The sequence below is a fragment of the Coloeus monedula genome (genome assembly GCF_965178545.1).
Source record: "Coloeus monedula genome assembly, chromosome: 3".
Lineage (NCBI taxonomy): Eukaryota > Metazoa > Chordata > Aves > Passeriformes > Corvidae > Coloeus > Coloeus monedula.
The window spans coordinates 104,631,967-104,651,112 of NC_138783.1; the positions used below are offsets into that span (position 1 = coordinate 104,631,967).

Here is a 19,146-nt window from a genome sequence, read left to right on the forward strand (position 1 = left end):
TAAGAGCAATAACAGCAGCAATAGTAAGTAATTACACCCTCTGATGTTACATTTCTCCTCACAAAATCTTAATTGCTGATGACAGAAACAAAAACTCAAAGAGACAACATTTTCACATGATTCTACTGTCTTGCATTTCACCATAAGTATAACAAGTTTAATGGCCATACCCAAAACTTGGAATAAGAAGATAGTACTCCTGACTCTCATTCAGTTAGGATCCCATGATCTAAAACAGTTCCTGGAAACAAATATGTAGACAGTATTCTAGTAAGATTTCAAACAACGACAAAAGAAAAAGCTTATTAATTGAGTTGCAAATTCCTGCCAAGTATGTAAAAAAAAAAAAAAAAAAAAAAAAAAACAAAACAAAAAATAACCACCCAAAAAAACAAATCAGAAGTACCCCAGCATAACAAGCCATTGACCCATAAAGCAACTTGTCTTTTTAGGTACAGACAGAAATAATTTCCCTAGTCTGGATATAACCTCAGTGCCTCTGCTCATGCCACAGCTTTCCCAGAATCATGGAATATTCTGAGTTGGAAGAGACCCACAAGGATAGAGTGTAGCTCTTAAGTGAATGGCCTGTGTAGGGACTGAACCCGCAGCAAGTGGCTACTGAGGCAAAGCTGATCCAGACAACGCTTAATTAATAGTACTCAGACTGCTGAGGAAAGCAGTGAAGGCTCTAAGAACCTACAAACCCCAGAGCAAAGGCAGGAAGTCACAGAGGTGCCAGAGAGTGCAGAAGTCTGTGGCAAATCAGCAGGGAAGGACAACAGGAGTTGGTCAGTTCTCTGCCCTGCCAGGTACCGAGCAACAGCTGGGGGAGCAGAAAACACTGTAGGAACCAAAGTGTTCTCAAACATGGGAAATAGTCTCTTTTCCTGCCCAGGAGCCAAACTACAGCTGCAAAGGGCCCCTGCAAGTGCAGAGGACCTGTTTTGTGAAAGGTTTTTTGAAAGCACAAACAGGGATGGGTAGGGGTGTGTAACAAGCACAAGGGTCTCAGCGAGAAATCACTCACAAGTCCCCCACAACCTCTAGCTGGTTGTGATAAAAACAAACAAACCATACAGAGAAGAAAATTAAATTACAAGCAACAGATAATGTAACCATGTAATTACGATTCAGCATGAACATCCCTGACATTCTACAACTAATGTGCACTATTTAAAGATTGTATCCTCATTGCATAACAAGAAATCCAGGTTGCTTTTCTGACCCGAGGCAGCAGTACATTTACACAAATCCCTGTCCCGTTTCACTGATTTTGAAACACAAGCAGTACACCAGAATTTCAAAAACAACTACCACTACACTTCTTGCTTAAGATAAATTTACCTCTCTAATTCTGCTAGTAATATTGGCAAGTCCTCTGGAGTACAGAGAAGCTTTAAGGTTGTTATATGCAGCAGGTTCCATTTACCAGTATAACACTATTCAATCCCACATAGAATTAGCTTTGAAAATTAAAGCCAGCAAGCATGGCTCTGCACCAGTTTCCTGCTTTCTACAGCTTCATCTGCTATCAGCAAAATCTGTCTCGCTTACAGTTTTACACTGCAGAACATGGATTTCAAGTTGAAGTTTTCAAGCTAGAAAGACATCAAAAACCAACTTTATATCATATAAATGACCAACACTGCAATCACACCTGATACCTCCTCTTTGTCAGCTGCATAACTGAGAATTAAAACAGACACCAGGAACAGTACATAATTCTCCATTTGCACTTCTATTTCTCTGCCTGAAAAATTGAAAGGAAACAGAAAAAGACAACAACCAAATCCACTTTCATGCATTTCTTATGATACATTCGGTACCATTATCTCTAACAAAAAAGTATCTTCAAATGTTGACAGAGGTAAATTCGATCTTGAAGAGAGACCAAAGATTTTTCTCATCTTCAGACAAACCTCTTCCACAAAATCTTCCGAGAGGCCATAGCCGCAGACTACTAGGCAATGAAAAAAGAAACAGAAAATAAATTCCAAATACCTTCTCTGTTACGCCCTGCATATTGAATTTCAGATCATAAGAAAGGTATGAATCCGTGTTTTTCGTCGCTGTATGTATAAACATACAAAAAATTCAGAGGAGTTGTTTTGTAGGTTCAAGAACAGGAAGCACCTCTGCTAAAACTTCTTAAAAAAGTCCCTTGAAAAAAAATAACTGCGTATGTACTTCACGTATATCACTGCTACCTCCCCTTTCCTCTTTCTGTCTCATATCTGTCTTCAGACAACTCCTCTTCAATGGTCTCCTAATTTGCACCTATTCCAAGAAATTTAAAAACACTTTTACTACAGGCAACTCCAAAAGTCTTTTCCACATTCAGAACCTATTTCACATTCCCTTGAAAAATACGGGGGATTTATTTCTTAAGTAACATTTCAAATGAATATCTTTTCATAAACATTCCAATATATTGCATTTCCCTAATATTTCCCCTTCTGATTTCTACTTGTTTTCTTCCAAGCTGCGCTCCCAGAATCTGTGCACAAATGCTAACAGAAACCATTCCATACTCTTAACAGTGTTAATTCCATGATTTCATTTCAGCCCAAACATTCAATTTTTGCAAACCCCAATAGTTAATTCAGAACATCATCATTAATTTATTCAAAAGGAAATAAAATCACAGGAAGTTAAAGCTCTTCTCCATAAGAAATTATTCCCACCACTTGAAGGTAGAATGCAAAGTACCTCAAGAATTTCATTTGTAGTTTTTAACCTTTGAATAACTTTCTCAACTACTCTTAGAATCAATTTTGATAAGAAATAGGAATTTGGAGTTGCATTCAAGTCCACTATTCATGTCTAGCATCCCTTTTTGCCTGCTTCTCAATTACTTTGTTGACATACACTTTGCCAATGGGGCATAAACCGACTGCTGGTGAGCCCAACAGTGCATTCACTTCTTAAAACATTTTCCATAATCAAGAGAAAGTTTACAATTGCTTAAAATCTTACTGGGCAGAGTGATTATGCTCAACAAGCTTTCTAATGGGACTGCTGTTTTGACTATAGCTCTCCATTAGGAGATTTACACAAGAAAAACAAGAAAAATAAAGGTCTTCAGTCAGGAGATTCATAAATTAACTCTACTTTAAGTAAGTGTGTGTCTTCTACTCCATCTTAGCTAGTTTAGAGAGAAAATGCTTGACTACAAAAAACAAAAAAACATCTTTGACTTTAAATTCTTCCTCATTCTCAGCTTGAACACAATGTGGTTTTTAGTTCTTTAGAAAACAGCCCTGGATGATGATTAAAAAAAGAAATAAATACAAAAAAAAAAAAAAAAAGATGACAGGAAGGAAAGAGCAGGGAGTGGTATTTCATGACAAGACAAAATCTAAACCATTTACTGTTGTTTTAGAACTTTCTATTGAAAAAAAAAGCTATTTATATTTCAATTATGTGACTTTGCCACAGTTTGAAGTAATTTTGGAAAGAAGAGGTCTTAGAATTAGGTACTAATGGTGTAAACCTGGAAATCTTTAGATTATTATATTCTCATAATAGAAATTCATAGACTGCATTTGTTTAGAACACTAAATCCAACATCTCCTAAAATCAGCAGCAGATTGAAATATCAGCCAGGAGAAAGCTTACAGGAAGTCTGCATTTGTCCCACAGTTCAGTTCACCAGAGCTCAAGCAGAAAAATATTACCAATACACAATGAATACCAAAACAGTTTCTTTCCCCTAGCCCAAAGTGTGGATTTTCAGAGATTAGCAAAAAACAGATTATTCATTGTCCTCCACCACAACCTTTAGTCTCCTTGAGGCCCTTGCATGCTCCTAATTTTTGCTGCCTGACAGACACAGAGCTGCTCTTTCTTCTTGAAAATGACAGGAGCAAGGATCAGGGTATATGTCTGTCCCCTCAGAAACACCTGAGGCTCCCGTGTCCACCTCCACACCCCCCGCTGTGGGCTGGCTAAACTCACAACCAGACCACTTCCCCCAGTTACCTTGACATACACAGCACTATTGAAGCAAAATGAAATTACTTCATTATGTCCATATGTCTAAACACACAGCAGGCTTAAACAGTTAGATGAAGTTAAAAAAAAAAAAAAGAAAGACACTTATACCCTTCAAAAAGGGGAAGTACCAAAGCTCCCCTGAAGCTGTACTAAAAGATTATCATAAAATCTATTTATGTATTTCATTGTAGTTCTTGGTCTCTTTTCCTTAGTGGAGAGCCAAGTTTATGGAGGTTTATAGAAATTAACAGCCTAGGTCTGCAATGACAAATCAAGGAGGCCCAGAGGTATTAATAGCCGGCTTCATATGTGCAGACATATGTGTGCACACACAGATGCCATGTAAAAAAAAAGAATTTATTTCTAAACCTCTGAATGGCTGTCCTAAAACAAGGATTATTGCAAGTTATTTGGTATATTAAGTGAATACAAATTAATGGGTTTTTAAAAAAAGTTTTTATAGGCAACTGTATGGAAAAATCTAATTATTCTCAACCAGTTTAGCCAGGAACAAATATTCACAAAAAAATCCCTTCTATAAAACCTAAGAAAGCATTCTGGAAAAGCAGAATCAGTTACAAGGAAGAGAAAATATTTCAAATGCAATAACCTCAAAGTTGTTCTAGAATAACCACTTTGTTCTCAGACCAAGAAGTCAAATATTATCATTGAACAGCAGAGAAATGTAGGGGTAGCTTCTTTTATTTTCAACTTGTCTGTGCAAAGAAAGTAATCTTTTCTTTGTAACATTGCCTCAATAGAACACTGCATTCTATATATGCAGTATATGTGTATATACAATACATGTGTATATGCAATATATTATGGTTTTGGATAGATGTTATGATATAAAGGCTAATATTTAGCCTGAACAACACAGTACATAAAGCTTATACACACAACACAAGAACAGTTCCACTTTGTACTCACTCTTACAAAGTTGTCAGGGAACAAACCTCTTCTGCCTTTGAGCTGTCCTTCCCACCAGCCTCCATCATCTTTCTTGATATTGGTGATTATGTCACCCACAGTGATCGTCAGCTCATCATCATGTTGAGCTTTGTAGTCAAACTCCACTATCGCCTCCACTAAAAGAGAAACACACATATATACGGACAATTATTGACTACATTTAAGTTTTCCTGCCTTCCAAAGGCATAAGAAAACACCAATGCAATCATGTATTCTCAGTGAAAGTAATTCATTCAGCTTAACCAAGAGAGTACATCACAAAGGCAACATGCAACGGTAACGTTCCGTGGGTAACTGCTACAAGAGAGGCCAAAGTGAAAAAACACACAAGCAAGCCCATCATGGTTAAGGCAACAAATGGCACGCATTTTTCTTTATTTTTTAAAGGAAATCAATTTATGATGCTTCAGCAATATTTATTCTGGCAATATTACAAAGTTTATTTTTATTTCTTGGACAAAGTTTTGCCTTTTGTTCACAGGACTTTCAAAGCATTTTATTTAATACAGAAATAAATATGGAAAGGTTCTCAAATTCATAAGCATCCCAAGTCACTGCAACTACCTTGCTAAATATCTCACTATCAACCTAAAGAGTATTTCACAAGAATTTTTTGCATCATGATGAGTTTCACTGTTGTTTATATAGAAATGCAAAGCTTTGCTGCATGAACATGCCTTCGCAGGGTTTCATCAAAGAGACAAGATTTACTTTCACTTGTGATTATACATCAGAGAATTAAGATGAAATACTTCTACTGCTCTGAATGTCTGTTATCAGAGTTGCATTATTAGCTTGCTACCATTATAAGGTATGTCTGTCTTTTCCCAAGAGGTCTCCCCCATCCCTTGAAACCATACACAAAGGAAAGTCTCTGCACAGAATTAAAGAAATCATAGACAGAAAAATTCCTTCAGAGAATCAAAAATAATACACCCGGGGTATTCAACATGGAAGCCATAGTTCTATTTAGTGGTTCATCAAACATCTACTAGGAGCCAGACTGGCAAGATCTGGGATGGTCGTATCTGTAAAGCCTTACTCCTGCTGCCTTCAGTGGAAAAGCTTGCCCCAAGACGTTCCACCAAACATTTAGCACTTCAACCACTGAAACAGCAAAGCGAGAACTGGTAACAGGCATCTGCTTTCTGCACAAATGAGTGTGCCATGTAAACCCTGCAAGCTCTAGCAAACAGGCAATACCAGCTCACAAAGCAAAGCCAACCATTACACCACAGGCAGCAAAAAGGTTCTGCCTGAATAACAAACCCTGTATACTAAATTGAATTAAGTTAACAGGAAAGCAGTTACTTCTTTCCACCCCCAAAACATCACACAGTCACAATGCTGAATATCTCCGTCCCTCCTCCAGAGCCTGCAAGTCATAGCTAAGGCAGTGTTCTGACTTTTGGATACATACCAGCCACAAGTTTATGGCTTATAATATTCCTCTATTAATTCTGTGAAGTCAAAAACGATTATAAAATCAGTTTACAAGAGGCCTGCTAAACTACATAATGAACAGCAAAAGAGAAAAGTGGCACCACACATTATAAGCTGACATGCAAACAGAACATGAAAAATTTATCACTGAACCTTAACTGAAAAATCAAAGTCATTCAGTCTGAGAGGAATTTCACATCTCTAGTTCAGCTTTCTGTTCAAAGCAGGACCAGTTCTGAGGTCAAACCAGGTTACTCAGGGCTTTGTCCACATGCATCTTGAAAGCTCCAACCTCCTCCTACAGAGGCAGGTAGGGCACACAGAAGAACCTGCTTCATTGCTTGACTAGGAAAAAGGGTTTCTCTCTACAGTGTATTGGAGCCTTTCTTGTATCAGTTTTCACCCAATGGTCTTGTTGCCCCACTGTGCACTGCTGTACAGTAACCCCATCTTCTTGATAACCTACTTGTAGGCTTTGTAAGGTAGCTATAAGGACCTCACAATTTCTTTTCTCCAAGTTAGACAATCGGAGTTCCTCTAGATTCAGGTCCCTTCACTCTTTAACTCATGAACTGTTCCACCTATTTGGTAGCAATCACAGATGTGAGGAGAGTGCACTCCACTGCCTTTTTCAGTAATTGATAAAAGATGTTAGAACAAGTTCCAGGACAGCCCCCGGTGGTACTTCATTTATTATCAGCTTGCACGTGCAGTACAAACCACTAACCACTACCTAAATCACACAGCTTTTGAGGCTGGAAAGCACCTCTGTAGACCAATCCCCTTATGCAAAGCAGAAACAGCTAAAGCACAGATTGTTCAGGGCCTTATAGCCAAGTTTTGAGTATCTCAAAGGATGGAAATTCCAGTATTTGATCACCCTTAAGATTAAAAATGCTTTCAGACACATCAATAAGATCAGCCTGAGCCTTCTCTTCTCCATATTGAACTGTCCCATCTCTTTCACACTCTCCACAGATCTCACAGGCTCCAATCCCTCAGCCATCTACATGGCCATTCACAGGACTCACTCCACTCTCTCCATCTCGCTCTTGTCATGGAGAACCCAGAACTGGACACAGAACTCCACAGCTGCCTCACCAGAAAGGACAAGGGGAGAAGGATCACATTGCTCCCCCTGCTCACAGCACTCTGCCTGAAGCAGCCCAGGCAGCCAGGAGCTGCCCCTGCCACAAGCACACGCTGCTGCCTCATGCTCTGCTTCATGTCCACCAGGATCCCTGGGCCTTTCTCCACAAAGCTGCTTTCCAGACACTCAGCCACAGCCTGTACTCGTCCCTGCCATTATTCCTCTCCAGCTGCAGGACTTGGCATTCCCCTCTGCTCACTGGCATCCTGTCAGCCCATTTCTCCAGCCTCTTCAGGCCTCTACCAAGGGCAGCATGACCCTCTGGGGAGTCAAACATTTCCCACTTTTGCACCACCTGCCAACCTGCTCTGACTCCTCTCTGCCCTGTCTCCCTGGGCATTACTGCAGATCCTGAGCAGCACCAGCCCCATTACCCACCCCTGTGGCACCACTGCCACTGACCAGCCTGCACCTGCACCTCGTGCTGCTGATCACAGCCCTTTGAGTCAGGCATTTCTGCCAGGTTTTTCCACTCTCCTGGGTTGCACCTCATCAGTTTGTCAAGTTATGGGAGACAGTGACAAAAGCTTTGCTGAAGTCAACATAAACAACATCCACTCCACAAGTCAAGGATCTCATGGTAGAAGACTAACAAATTGTTCAGACATGACCTCCCTTTCATAAATCCATGCTGACTTCTCCCACCGGCTTCTTGTCCTTCATATGTTTGGAAATGGCTTCCAGGATTATTTGTTTGATCATCTTTCAGTGGTTCACATGGGGCTGACCAGTCTGTAGTTCTCAGAGAAAGAGAAGAGGCTTCTTGCTCTTCCTGAAGACAGGAGGTACATTCTTCTAGTCTTAATGAACCCCTCCTAATCACAGTTTTTTTTTTGAAGACCATCAAGAGGAACGTCCCAATATCAGTTAACTCCCTCAGGACATACCACACCAGGGCCATGGCTTTGCATGTGACCAGTTTGTTTAAATATTCCCTAACCTAATTCTCTTCCTCAGAGGGAAGGTTTACCTTGTCCTGGACTTTCCCACTGGTTTCAGAGTCCTGAACACGCCAAAGTCTTACCTCTTCATGTCTGGGGTTGCAACCCTGCGTTCTGCCTGTTGCGCCCTCTTCTCTGGATCCCAAACTTTATCATCCCACGGTCAGTACAGCCAAGGCTGCCCTCAGCCTTCAGATCCCCAAACAGTTCTTTGTTTGCAGGTATGAAATCCAGTAGACAACACACTCCAGGAACCTCCGGGATTGCTCACACCCAACCCAGCACATAAGCAAGCTACACTATCCCCCCAGTAGATATCAGGGTGATTGAATATGACCTATCCTATCATATCTTCACAATTTCAATGAAATCATAACTCTGAAACTGCATGCAGACATGTATTTCCTTTTCTTTGCATCCCATGCTGTATGCATGAGAACACAGACATTTCAGAGAGGCAACCAGCCATGCTGACTTCCCAGAAAGAGTAGCAGAGTTTTCCCTGTAACTCTGAAAAGCAGAACCTTGTTTATATGGGTATGCTTGGGAAGGGCCCCCTTCAGTCCTATTTTTTTGATTACAAGGTCCCCATTGTTTGTACCACATTTTGTTTGCCAACCTGGTCCACCAATTGCTCATAAGATAGTTTGCAAATATGCTTTTGCCCTAGTCAGGTGAATCTCACCTTTTCCAAGCAATCCTCAGAAAGACCCTCATGATCATAGAACTAGAATTCTGTTGCTAACACCAGCTATGCAACCAGCTTACCCACAGGATCTGTCCACTCATCCTAATGCACTTTGCTTTCACCCAAAGGATCAAGGAGAATCCACCCAGGCTCCCACAACCTTGGTCATCACCCCAGAGCCACACAGTCACAGCTGATAATTTCAGATCACTTCAGGCAGTATCACTGAAACCTACATGGAAGAGCAGCAGGGGGTAGTAGTCTGAAGCCAGACAAGCTTTGGCAGTCTTACCACAGTGTTCCAGATCCAAGTTCCTGGCAGACAACAAGCCTCTCTAGATGACAGGTCAGGTCCGGTCAGCAGATGGGAGTCTCCAACACTTGCAGCAGAGAATTTCTGTACTGTTACCACTTCCCACTTTTTCTTGATGCTTCTTCATGGCTCAGATTTACCAGCTTGGGTGCTTCACTGAATGGAGTACCCATATCCCCATCACCTACAAAAGCACTGAATCTGTTCTCTAATTGAAGATCTTGAGGTGGAGCAGGAGCCTTCCTCCTGGCATCGGAAGTTACAAACTTCAAGTTTTCAGACTTGCCATTCTGGGAGCCTTCAAAACCAGCCCAAGAGGCACAGACTCCATCTGCCCTTCATTCAGGAAGGTTGGGGGGTTTGGGCTCTTGAAACCTCAGGAACTTGAAGGTCTGGAAAGTTCAACCCCCTGAGTTCAGCCAACTAACCAATTTTTACTCATATCTCTAATATATGAACTAGAGCCCCTAAATTAGCATCAATATTATCTATATCTATATATATCTATATATCTATCTATATATATATATACATACAGTTTACCCCAGAGTAACCAGTGCATTTGGTTCAGAAGTTGTATTTACACAACAGCTCTCCAAAGACTACTGGATTCAAGCGGTGGCACTAAGGTACACACATCAACGAAAATTTTTATCTCCACAGAACACAACAGCACTGTGACTCAGAAAAGGTAAAATTCAGACTATTTAGCAGGGTATTTCCAGTTTGGTTAACCCCCAGGAAAGGCAAGGCCCTGTATCTTCATTTTTAAGCAGCCTGCTAGAATATACTTCCTTTCAGAACTCAAAGCTTTTTGCACGTGCCAAGTAATTTCTCCTCCCTACTCAGGAAGCTTTAAAATACTATTCTGATTTTGCTATGAGTGCAATTGCACACTGCTTTGCTCTTCCTAAGGAGCTAGGAGGTGGGTAGAGAGCTGTAAGGGGGAGATGGCAATTGTGCAGGGATTCAGGCTGGCTCCAGCTACTGATTCTTCAAACACTCCTCAGCATTCAGACTTCAGCAAGACATAATGAAGGAAGGCAAACAACTCTCTCACTCTCTAAGTCCCATATTTTTCAAGAGTTCTAGAATCTGCCACTGTGCTTGCAGTTTTCCTTTAAGAATGACATGATTATTGGCATGTTCTCTCTCTTCTGTTGAGAAACAAAAAGGTAGGATGAGGCTGTTGATCTCACTCTACAGTGGCTTGGGTAGGCTAGAGGCACTGGAGTTAACTCCCTGAAGTTTGTCTGGCTTGCACTAATTCACATATGGACAGCTGCAGCAATTCAATCACTTTTGTTTTACTGGAGGTTTGTTTAAACAAACAAAAAACCCCAACCCTTTACTGTTCAGGCTTTTCTCTGTCTATAAAAGTTTCCACTTATTAAAAAACACATATAAATATTTTTAAAAGCTGCCTCCTCTCAGAGAATTTGATTACTGTAATGTAAGTGTGTGTAAGCTGTCAGAGACATATGAGTCACCAAAATAGGACCACACAATCAAGATGTTTATAAACTCTTCAAAGGAACCAAGAGCATGGTTTGGAAAGAGGAATAAGAGCACACCTAACAAATGTGCAGAATTGTGACAAACTGATCGGAAGGTACTCCTGAGATCACTCAAAATTCTCGTTTATCACAGTACTGAATTTTGGAGAGCATATGACAGCCAAAAGTGCTTTACAATTTATATGTTCCTGCAGCTGCATTTTTAAATCATACTCATTTTCTAAAGCTTGCTAAATCACAGCACCTTCTCAAACTGTGTTTTGAAAAATTCATTCTGCCAGTCAAACTTAATCTTTTTTGTTTCTTTTGAGGTGAAATTCTGTCTTCATGGAAGCTGGATTGATATTAGAGACAACACTGATCCAGGTTTGTTAAGAAAAAGCAGATCAGAGTTGTGCTTCCCATCTCTAAGTACAACATACCGGATTTCTGAAGTTATGTCCTAGATTTCTCCTCAGGAACTGGACTAAAACCATGTCCCAGTTCACACAATGATTCGTGATGTGAGAAAACACTCCATGGAGAGTGAGCTCAAACTAATTTTATTTGTTAACCAACAAAGGTTAGTCTTAGGCCCAGCTCTGCCAAGGTAAACAGATTGTTACATTAACAGCCAAAACTCAAATCCCTTCTAAGCCAAGAGAAAAAAAAAATGGCAAAATTGGGACAGATCTGGTTTCTCTTTTCTGAGAAATTTTCTTCAAAATATTGTACCTCATGAAATATTGTACCTACCTGAAAGTCAAACCTGCCCCAGCCTGCAAACTCCAGCTACTAGACTCTCTGTTAGAAGAAGGCATTTTGTACATTAGTAATGAAATCCAAAATCAAAAGCTATTCAAGTTATTTTGATCTATAAGGGGAACATTCATTCTCATGCCAACAAAATCAGCTATTCCTAGTCTTATATTACCATCAATCCAAATTGTAACATAAAAACTCATGAAACAGAATCAAAGCTAGTTATTAACAGCCCTGCTGGAGACTGGCACAGTACAACTCATTACCGCAATGTCAGGGACAAAGATTTTTTTAATTTAATGCTTAGTGGTTCGGATTTAAAATACACAATTTGAATTGCTAATGCTATGAACCAGGCATCGAAATGTGACCTGACAGCTGTATTTTTAAAAAGCACATCTAGAAAAAGAATTATTGATTCAAAATTTAACTAGTCCTACCATTCATTCCCCAAGTTAGTCTTGCACATACAGGTGAAATTATTTTGTTGATAATCACAAATATTTTTCCTATTGTTTAGTTTGTTTCCTTGCCACATTTTAAATTACAAGTAAAATCTAATCTCTTAAACTGGCCTAGTCAGAATTTCTTTAATAATGCTACCAATACTTGAAGACAGAAGCATCTCTGTTTATTGTATTTTCAGTTATTGTACCGTATCTTTCCAAGCAAGAAATAATAAAGAAAAGAAACAGAGATTTGCTACTGTGCAACAAAAACTATGTTATCAAATCAGTTTCTTGTGAGACATCTGAAGTGTGTAGGCACAATGGAAATGTTATTAACCCCTTTGGCACTATTCCACCCAAGTAACAGCATCCATATGTCAACACCACCTTCTGCAGCAGTCTGGTTTCACACCCAAATGTAGACATTAAAGTGGTGATACAGTTAGACATGGCAGTCAAGGAGTTAAGAGCTTCTCTACTGTAAGTTTTATGTTTTCCCTTTTGTAAGTCACTTAGCTTCATGTAAATGATGTTGCACTGGCTTACCCAAAAAACCAGAAAGGAAACCAGACAGACTAACTGTAAATAGTCTACATTCAAGCCTTCAATTAAAGTTCAAATTACATTTCTTCAGAAAAGAGTGCATCACTCTTTTGCATAAAGATAACATTTTATAATGGGTTAAAAATCTGACTAGTGAACTCCATCTGCCACAGACAAGGTCTTCTTCAAATGTTCTGTTCTATCTAAGGCACCTGGGTACAAACTGGTGAGCCTGAAACACTTTCAGAGCTTATGGGCATACTTTAAAAAACCCCACATTATTTTTGCTATATGACAGGTTGCACTAAAACTCCTAGTAAAATATTAGGAACCACCAGGAAAGAAAAAATTAATACCTATTTTTAGACCAAACATCAAAGCATGACTGACTTACAATCTGAACTCAAATAAAAGAAAAAAAAACAAATAAACAAACAAACAAAAACCAAACTGCATTACATTCAATAATTCTGGTTTCCTAAACTAGACCTGGAGGGCCAGAAGGTCTGAAGATCAAATATGACCTACAAGGCCACTGTTTTCTTCACCCTAAGAACACTGAGCAGCTGGCAAGTCAATTGCATCAGGGATGCTGTGGTACAAACAGGATTGAGAGAAGAGAAGGAAGACAGATTCATATAAAGTCTGATGGGGCTCTTCTACCAGAGAACAAAATAATCTGTAGTTTATAAAGACTCAACTCTCTCAATGTCATTACACTTTATAATATGAGATGAAGGAATGAGTCACTGAACAGGCCTTGGAGTCATCATTCTACCAAAATGGAAATGCCTCTTAAAAAATTTGATTAGATAACAATATAACACTATCTTTACAGCTTAAATGTAAATTGCAACCGGGACTTTTAAGAAAGCTTGAGCTGTTAGTTTTTTAGCATATATGTGGCACAAAAAATCACTTAAACATTTTGTATCTACTTGATTGCAAGCAATATCCATCATTTCCTTGAAAAATTAATTCCAAATTTTGCTCAATTTTTAACATTTTTCTTTTGCAACACTACCAGCAATAATACTCCCTGCTAAAAGTATTTGCAAGGATTTCACTTCATGAAAAAGAAAAGCTATAGGGGAAGGAAAAAACAATATCAGAAGGAAAAGCAGTACTGTTTAATCTTCAAGATGTTAAATCCATTCTACATGATAAACAGCAACTTCTCCACTAAGAGAACAGCCTTCAGTTTACATTACATTTTCCTATTTCCCCTTTGCAAACAATGGGGGGAGCTAAAGGTCATGATCCTAGAATAGTACCTTCACTGCATCACTCCCTCAAAGAGCAGAGCAGCCACAGAAGGGGCCACCTAAGTCTTATGGCCCAGGGTCCTTTTCTTGTTACAGTCCCAGTCCCCTCCCACAGGCCACAAATCCTCACCCAGCCTGCACCCTGGGAGCATCACAGGCAGCCACAGAGCACTTAGGACAGATGGGAAGCATTTGAGGGGATGCCCCGTGGTGTGCAATTCACATGTACACACATGCAAGCACAGAAACAGAGGAGCTGTGCACAGGACCCCAAACCAAATCCTAATCTGGAGGACAGTGAACATTTGGCCTGGGGCTGTCCTAGTGTGACTCTTCTCTGGGTAGCAGCAGAGCTGAAGCCACTCCCAAGCTGTCCTCCAAGAAAAGAGGAGAGCTAGTTTTCTGTTTTTCAAAGAGGTATGCTTGGTTCCAGTTTTTAAAACATAAAACATGCAGTTATTTGAGTGGAAATCACCCAGTAGGACAAGAAATACTTTATATTCCAGCTAAGGCATTTGGTATGACCACAATCCATCGAAAAAATCTCACATTTACAGTCAGGTAAAGAACAACAGTAAGTCAGTGTGTTTGTATTTTTGTATTTACATGGGGCATTTCCACATAAAATACACATCTCATAGCAAGTCTGTGGTAAAAAACTTCAGGTAGGTATTTCTAATAAACATTATGGATTTAAGTTTTTCTTAAGCCTATAATAGTAGTTGCCTCTTACTGAATTTACTGTTTCACGCTGTATCTCTGACACAAACTTTTTATGCAATATGCCAAAGCACATCTGAACACCAGAAACGTTCATGCATGAGTAAGCAAGGAAAGAAGATTACTGTGGTAGTTCTAGGTGGCAGCAGTTACATCTGTATTCCCCCTTAATACCACTTTGAATCCAGCAATACATGTTAGATTTTACTGGGATGAATCTCCTTAACCCTTTAGAACAACTGAGATTGCACAGATAGTCTTTGGCATTCATGTGGCTCTCAGCTGGAGGAAGCACTTTCTATTTCTGAATTAATTGATCTTTTCCTGAGGGCAAAATGGTCCTTCTCCCTTGGACAACAAACTACTCAAATCCCATTGCTGCTACTGAAGGAGACTAAGTTTACTGTAACCCATTGATCAACCAGAGTGCCTCTTAACTACGGCAGATGCTCCCAGTGTACAGCACGTACAAACAAACCTAGTTTAAATTCACATTGTCAAGTTTGCAGACAACGTGCATTATGTTAACCTTTAACTGAAGAAATATAGTGCTTCTCAAAGGTAAAATTGTCTTGAGAGCTGTTCACCTTCGGAACTGTTCTTACCCTCAGAAACTAATGCACACAAGGACCCATTCAGAAGAAATAAAAGACATTAGATTCAGAGGAAAACATTTAATATCATCATTTTAACATGAGTTCCTGCCTCCTCCAATATTCATAAAAACAATTCAAAGTTCTGAAAAGTGTAAATTATTATACCCATAGCTGAGAAAAACAGAAAAGGAGAAGAGTACTTTAACTTAAGGTAAGCAAAGACAAAAAAGTCACATTTGACAAACTATATATTCATACAAACTTGTTAGTAATGCTTCTCTGCTCTTGCAGTTTCTTAATCTCATTCTCAGACAAGTGACAGGATATAGGAAGGATATGAGTTACTCTTCAGAACAAAAAGGAGACAGATTACAGCTAAATACACCCAGAACTATTTATAAAACTACCGTTTGGCTAAATTAATGAGAACTGCTACCAAATTAATGTATCACCATAAAAAGTAAGCAGGATAGAAAAGCTGATGCCATGAAAGTAAGTGCTGTGTTAAATTACTGATAAGTACTAGCCCAGTATTCTAGTCCCAAAGTTGCCTTGATAGTATTTATGGATGCCGATGGATAGTACTGAGGTGGAAAGACAAATGAATAAAAAATTGAAGAGATAAGGAACAACTACCTTTTCAGTGACATGATGTAGGATCATTTAACCCTCAGGAAGATGAGCAGAAGTTGTGGTCAACAACTGGTTCAGAGTCTTCATATTGTGTAATGCAGAGCATTTGTTAAAATTCTGAGCTTCTAAGCTGGCAACATTCACCTCATCTCATTAAAATCAGACTAGAAGCATGAATGCAATTATGAATACGATCTCAGAGGAGCTTGGAGGATTTCACTAGATGCCTAAGCTGTTACTATCACCACACGTCTTTGCCAAAAGTAGCAACCCTTTTGCACAGGAGGAGGATGGGAGAATACAACATACTCCTCTGCATCTTAGCCACATTTGCTTGAAGTGCTCATAAAAATCGTGCTACATTAAGTAACCAGACTGAAAAGTGGTGCACAGATACATCCTGTTGCAGTATTCTTGCTTTTGGAAGCGGTGATTTCTGCAAGAAGAGATTGCTGGCAACAGTTGCCTGATAAAGCCAAAATCCTCAGACTGTGCTACAGCCCTTCACTGTGTGATGCCAGCTGCAGACAAACATGGTGTCTTATAACAATTTCAAAGTTATGTTGTTTTCCCTCAGTTTGACAGAATGCTATCATTTTTAAAACAGCAGTTGGAAAATATTTACCCCAACAGCAACTTTTCTGATTCCACCTGTCAAATGCTAGGATTACAAACCAGTGTTGTGTTTTAACTGATGCATTATAAACTGTCACAAAGACGTGCGTTGTACAGCAGCAAGAAGCTGGGCTGGATGGAGAAAAGAAATAATCAGCTTTTTCCTTTTTAACCTCTTACATAAATCCAAGCATTTCCCGCTACAAAACTTCACATTCAGAGGAAGGCCAGGCCCAGCATGGAACTGCTCAGCAGTTTCATAATTTATGAGCTAAATTAAAGGAAACAACTATTGTGCTTTCACATACAGTGGACTGCCAGGAATTACAGGAGCTATAACTGCTGTGTGTGTGTGGTGGGGCTAACAGCCCTGAGTGCAAGAGCTCAGATGATGGGTAATTTGCATTTCACCACTGTGGTCCAATACAACGTTTACATGCCAGCATTGAGCCATCTCCACTAAACCTCTACAAAACACTGAAAGAAAAGCCAACAACCACCAGTTTGGTGTTAAAAACACCAAACTTCCTCAATTATGTGAGCGACAATGGCAGGTAGGGTGGGAATGTTTGGAGAAAGGACATGTGATTAAAAGAACACCTTTACCACCTATCAATATATTTTCTAGATTAAGAAAGAAATCACATAAAACTGCTGCTCATAACTCTTAGCAACTTCCCTTTTAACATCAGGTTCTTTTATTCTCCTTCAAACCGTGGTAAGAACTATAGGACTGAAAAAAATGCTGTTTTAGAAATTACTGCATCTATGAATTCACAAGTTCCAGACAATCCTTGGGCAAATAAACTTCACTATTATATCAGATAACATGTGTCAGCTTCTGTGCATTAAAAAACTTTGAAATTTCAATTTTAGATTGCAGGATGCAATTCTGGAGTAATAAGCTTTTGATGGTATCTCTAATGCCTCTGTTTTCTCAGGTCAAATAAGTTTCTGCAGGTAATGTTTTCTGGATGTCACAATAAATGGAATTCACAAACTAACACTTTTTTTCTTTCTTTTATGAACAAAAATGTTTCCACATCAGAGGCATTAGCTGCTCTGTTTTGTTTTGATGGTGCTTTTCAAAATTCCATGTGTCAATCATAGGTCTGGGCAAGGAGGCACTTCCATTAACATTTTTTAGTTTTATCTTCTCTTTGAGAAATTATCTTAATTTTGAACAAGGCAAAGCCTTTAAGAAAGCAGAGATAATGCTGCAACTAGAAGACACAGCTCCTTGAACAGGTATCTCTGGTAGCAGGTTAAAGGTCTCAAGAAGTCTCCTCCGCCCGAAGAAACACCCTCGTACTTCCAAGGGGTCTTCTTTAACTCTTACGATGAAAACAAACCTCCAAAAGGGAGACACTACACAGAGTTCCTCCTTAGAAGAAAAGTCCTGAAAGCAAAACCTGATACAAGCCAAAGAAGTACATCTGAAAGCTTATCCCTGACCCTCATTGTGAGCCAGAACAGCTTGTGACCTGATGACAGCATTGTTCCAAGAGGGAATCTGAGCCACTCTGTGCTGGTTGAATGGGAATGCTCAGCCGAGCTGCGAGCACAGAGTGAAAGAACAAACAACAGTCAGCATTTAGACAGAAGAACCCATTGCTGCACTGAAGATGGGGGTAAAGGGGGAGAAAGCAGCAGGATGGAGCTTTATGGAACTCAAGCAAACAAACAGAGGCATAAACCCTATTGTCTTATAAGCAGTTATTCTTCTGACAACCTCCTCCTCTCATCCACGTCCAGTAACCAACACTGGTACTGTCTGGAACAGAACAAAACATGTGGCCAAGGAAGTAACAACAAGACAGATTCTCCTCAAGACAACTAGAACTTCCTCGGATGTTGGCACAGAATCTTTCTACAGCATCCAGGAGGCAGCAGGCAGGTTAAACCATGCAATTACAGAGGACAGAAATAGTGGTCACTGAATGTTATCTACCTTGAGCACTTCTTCCAAGGCTAAGGAGAAAACTCTACTTTCCCATCTAAGAAAAAGTTTCCTGGACTCCATCCCCTTAAAGAATCTTCTAATGACCTTCCCTGGGTTCAAGTGGTACAAGCTCTTAGAGTTAAGGAAACCAGAAGCCAAGACTAATTGTAGATTTCAGATGGTCTGGAGAGGCAAAGAGCATTTCTTACATTTAATTTCTCAGCCTACAAGGCTGCATTTACATCAGCTCCTTGGTTTTGGTTCGAGAGAGACACTGACAGACTTGAACAGACAGGAACTGAAATTCTTCTTAAAATTGCAAGATCCTGCTTTTAAGTTCTTCAAATTAAAAAAACATTGGAACTTCAGTATTTGGCTTTGCCAACTTCCACAACCTGTTTTACTCCACATACCAGAGGCACCACTCTTCCATAAGAAAATATCAAAAACATGTCTGGCAAACACAATATGCAACACACACCTCAGCATTATTCCAGGGTATCAATTTCAATTCTGAAAAAACCCTGCAGATTAAAGCAATAGTCTCTAAAAGGCAGTCCTTCCCTCTCCTTCCTGACATCATATTTATGGGAATCCAGCCAAAGGTTTCTTCTGTCCC

General features: G+C 39.6%; 1 protein-coding gene across 2 annotated transcripts in view; it reads right to left on the reverse strand.

The window, feature by feature from the left end:
- SH3KBP1 (SH3 domain containing kinase binding protein 1) overlaps window positions 1-19,146 on the reverse strand; it is a 213,199-nt gene that overhangs the window by 183,863 nt on the left and 10,190 nt on the right. For both annotated transcript variants that reach the window (XM_082279426.1, XM_082279425.1), the window contains exon 2: window positions 4,930-5,087. In XM_082279426.1, coding sequence (XP_082135552.1) covers window positions 4,930-5,087 — 158 coding nt within the window. The remainder of the gene's footprint in view (window positions 1-4,929; window positions 5,088-19,146) is intronic.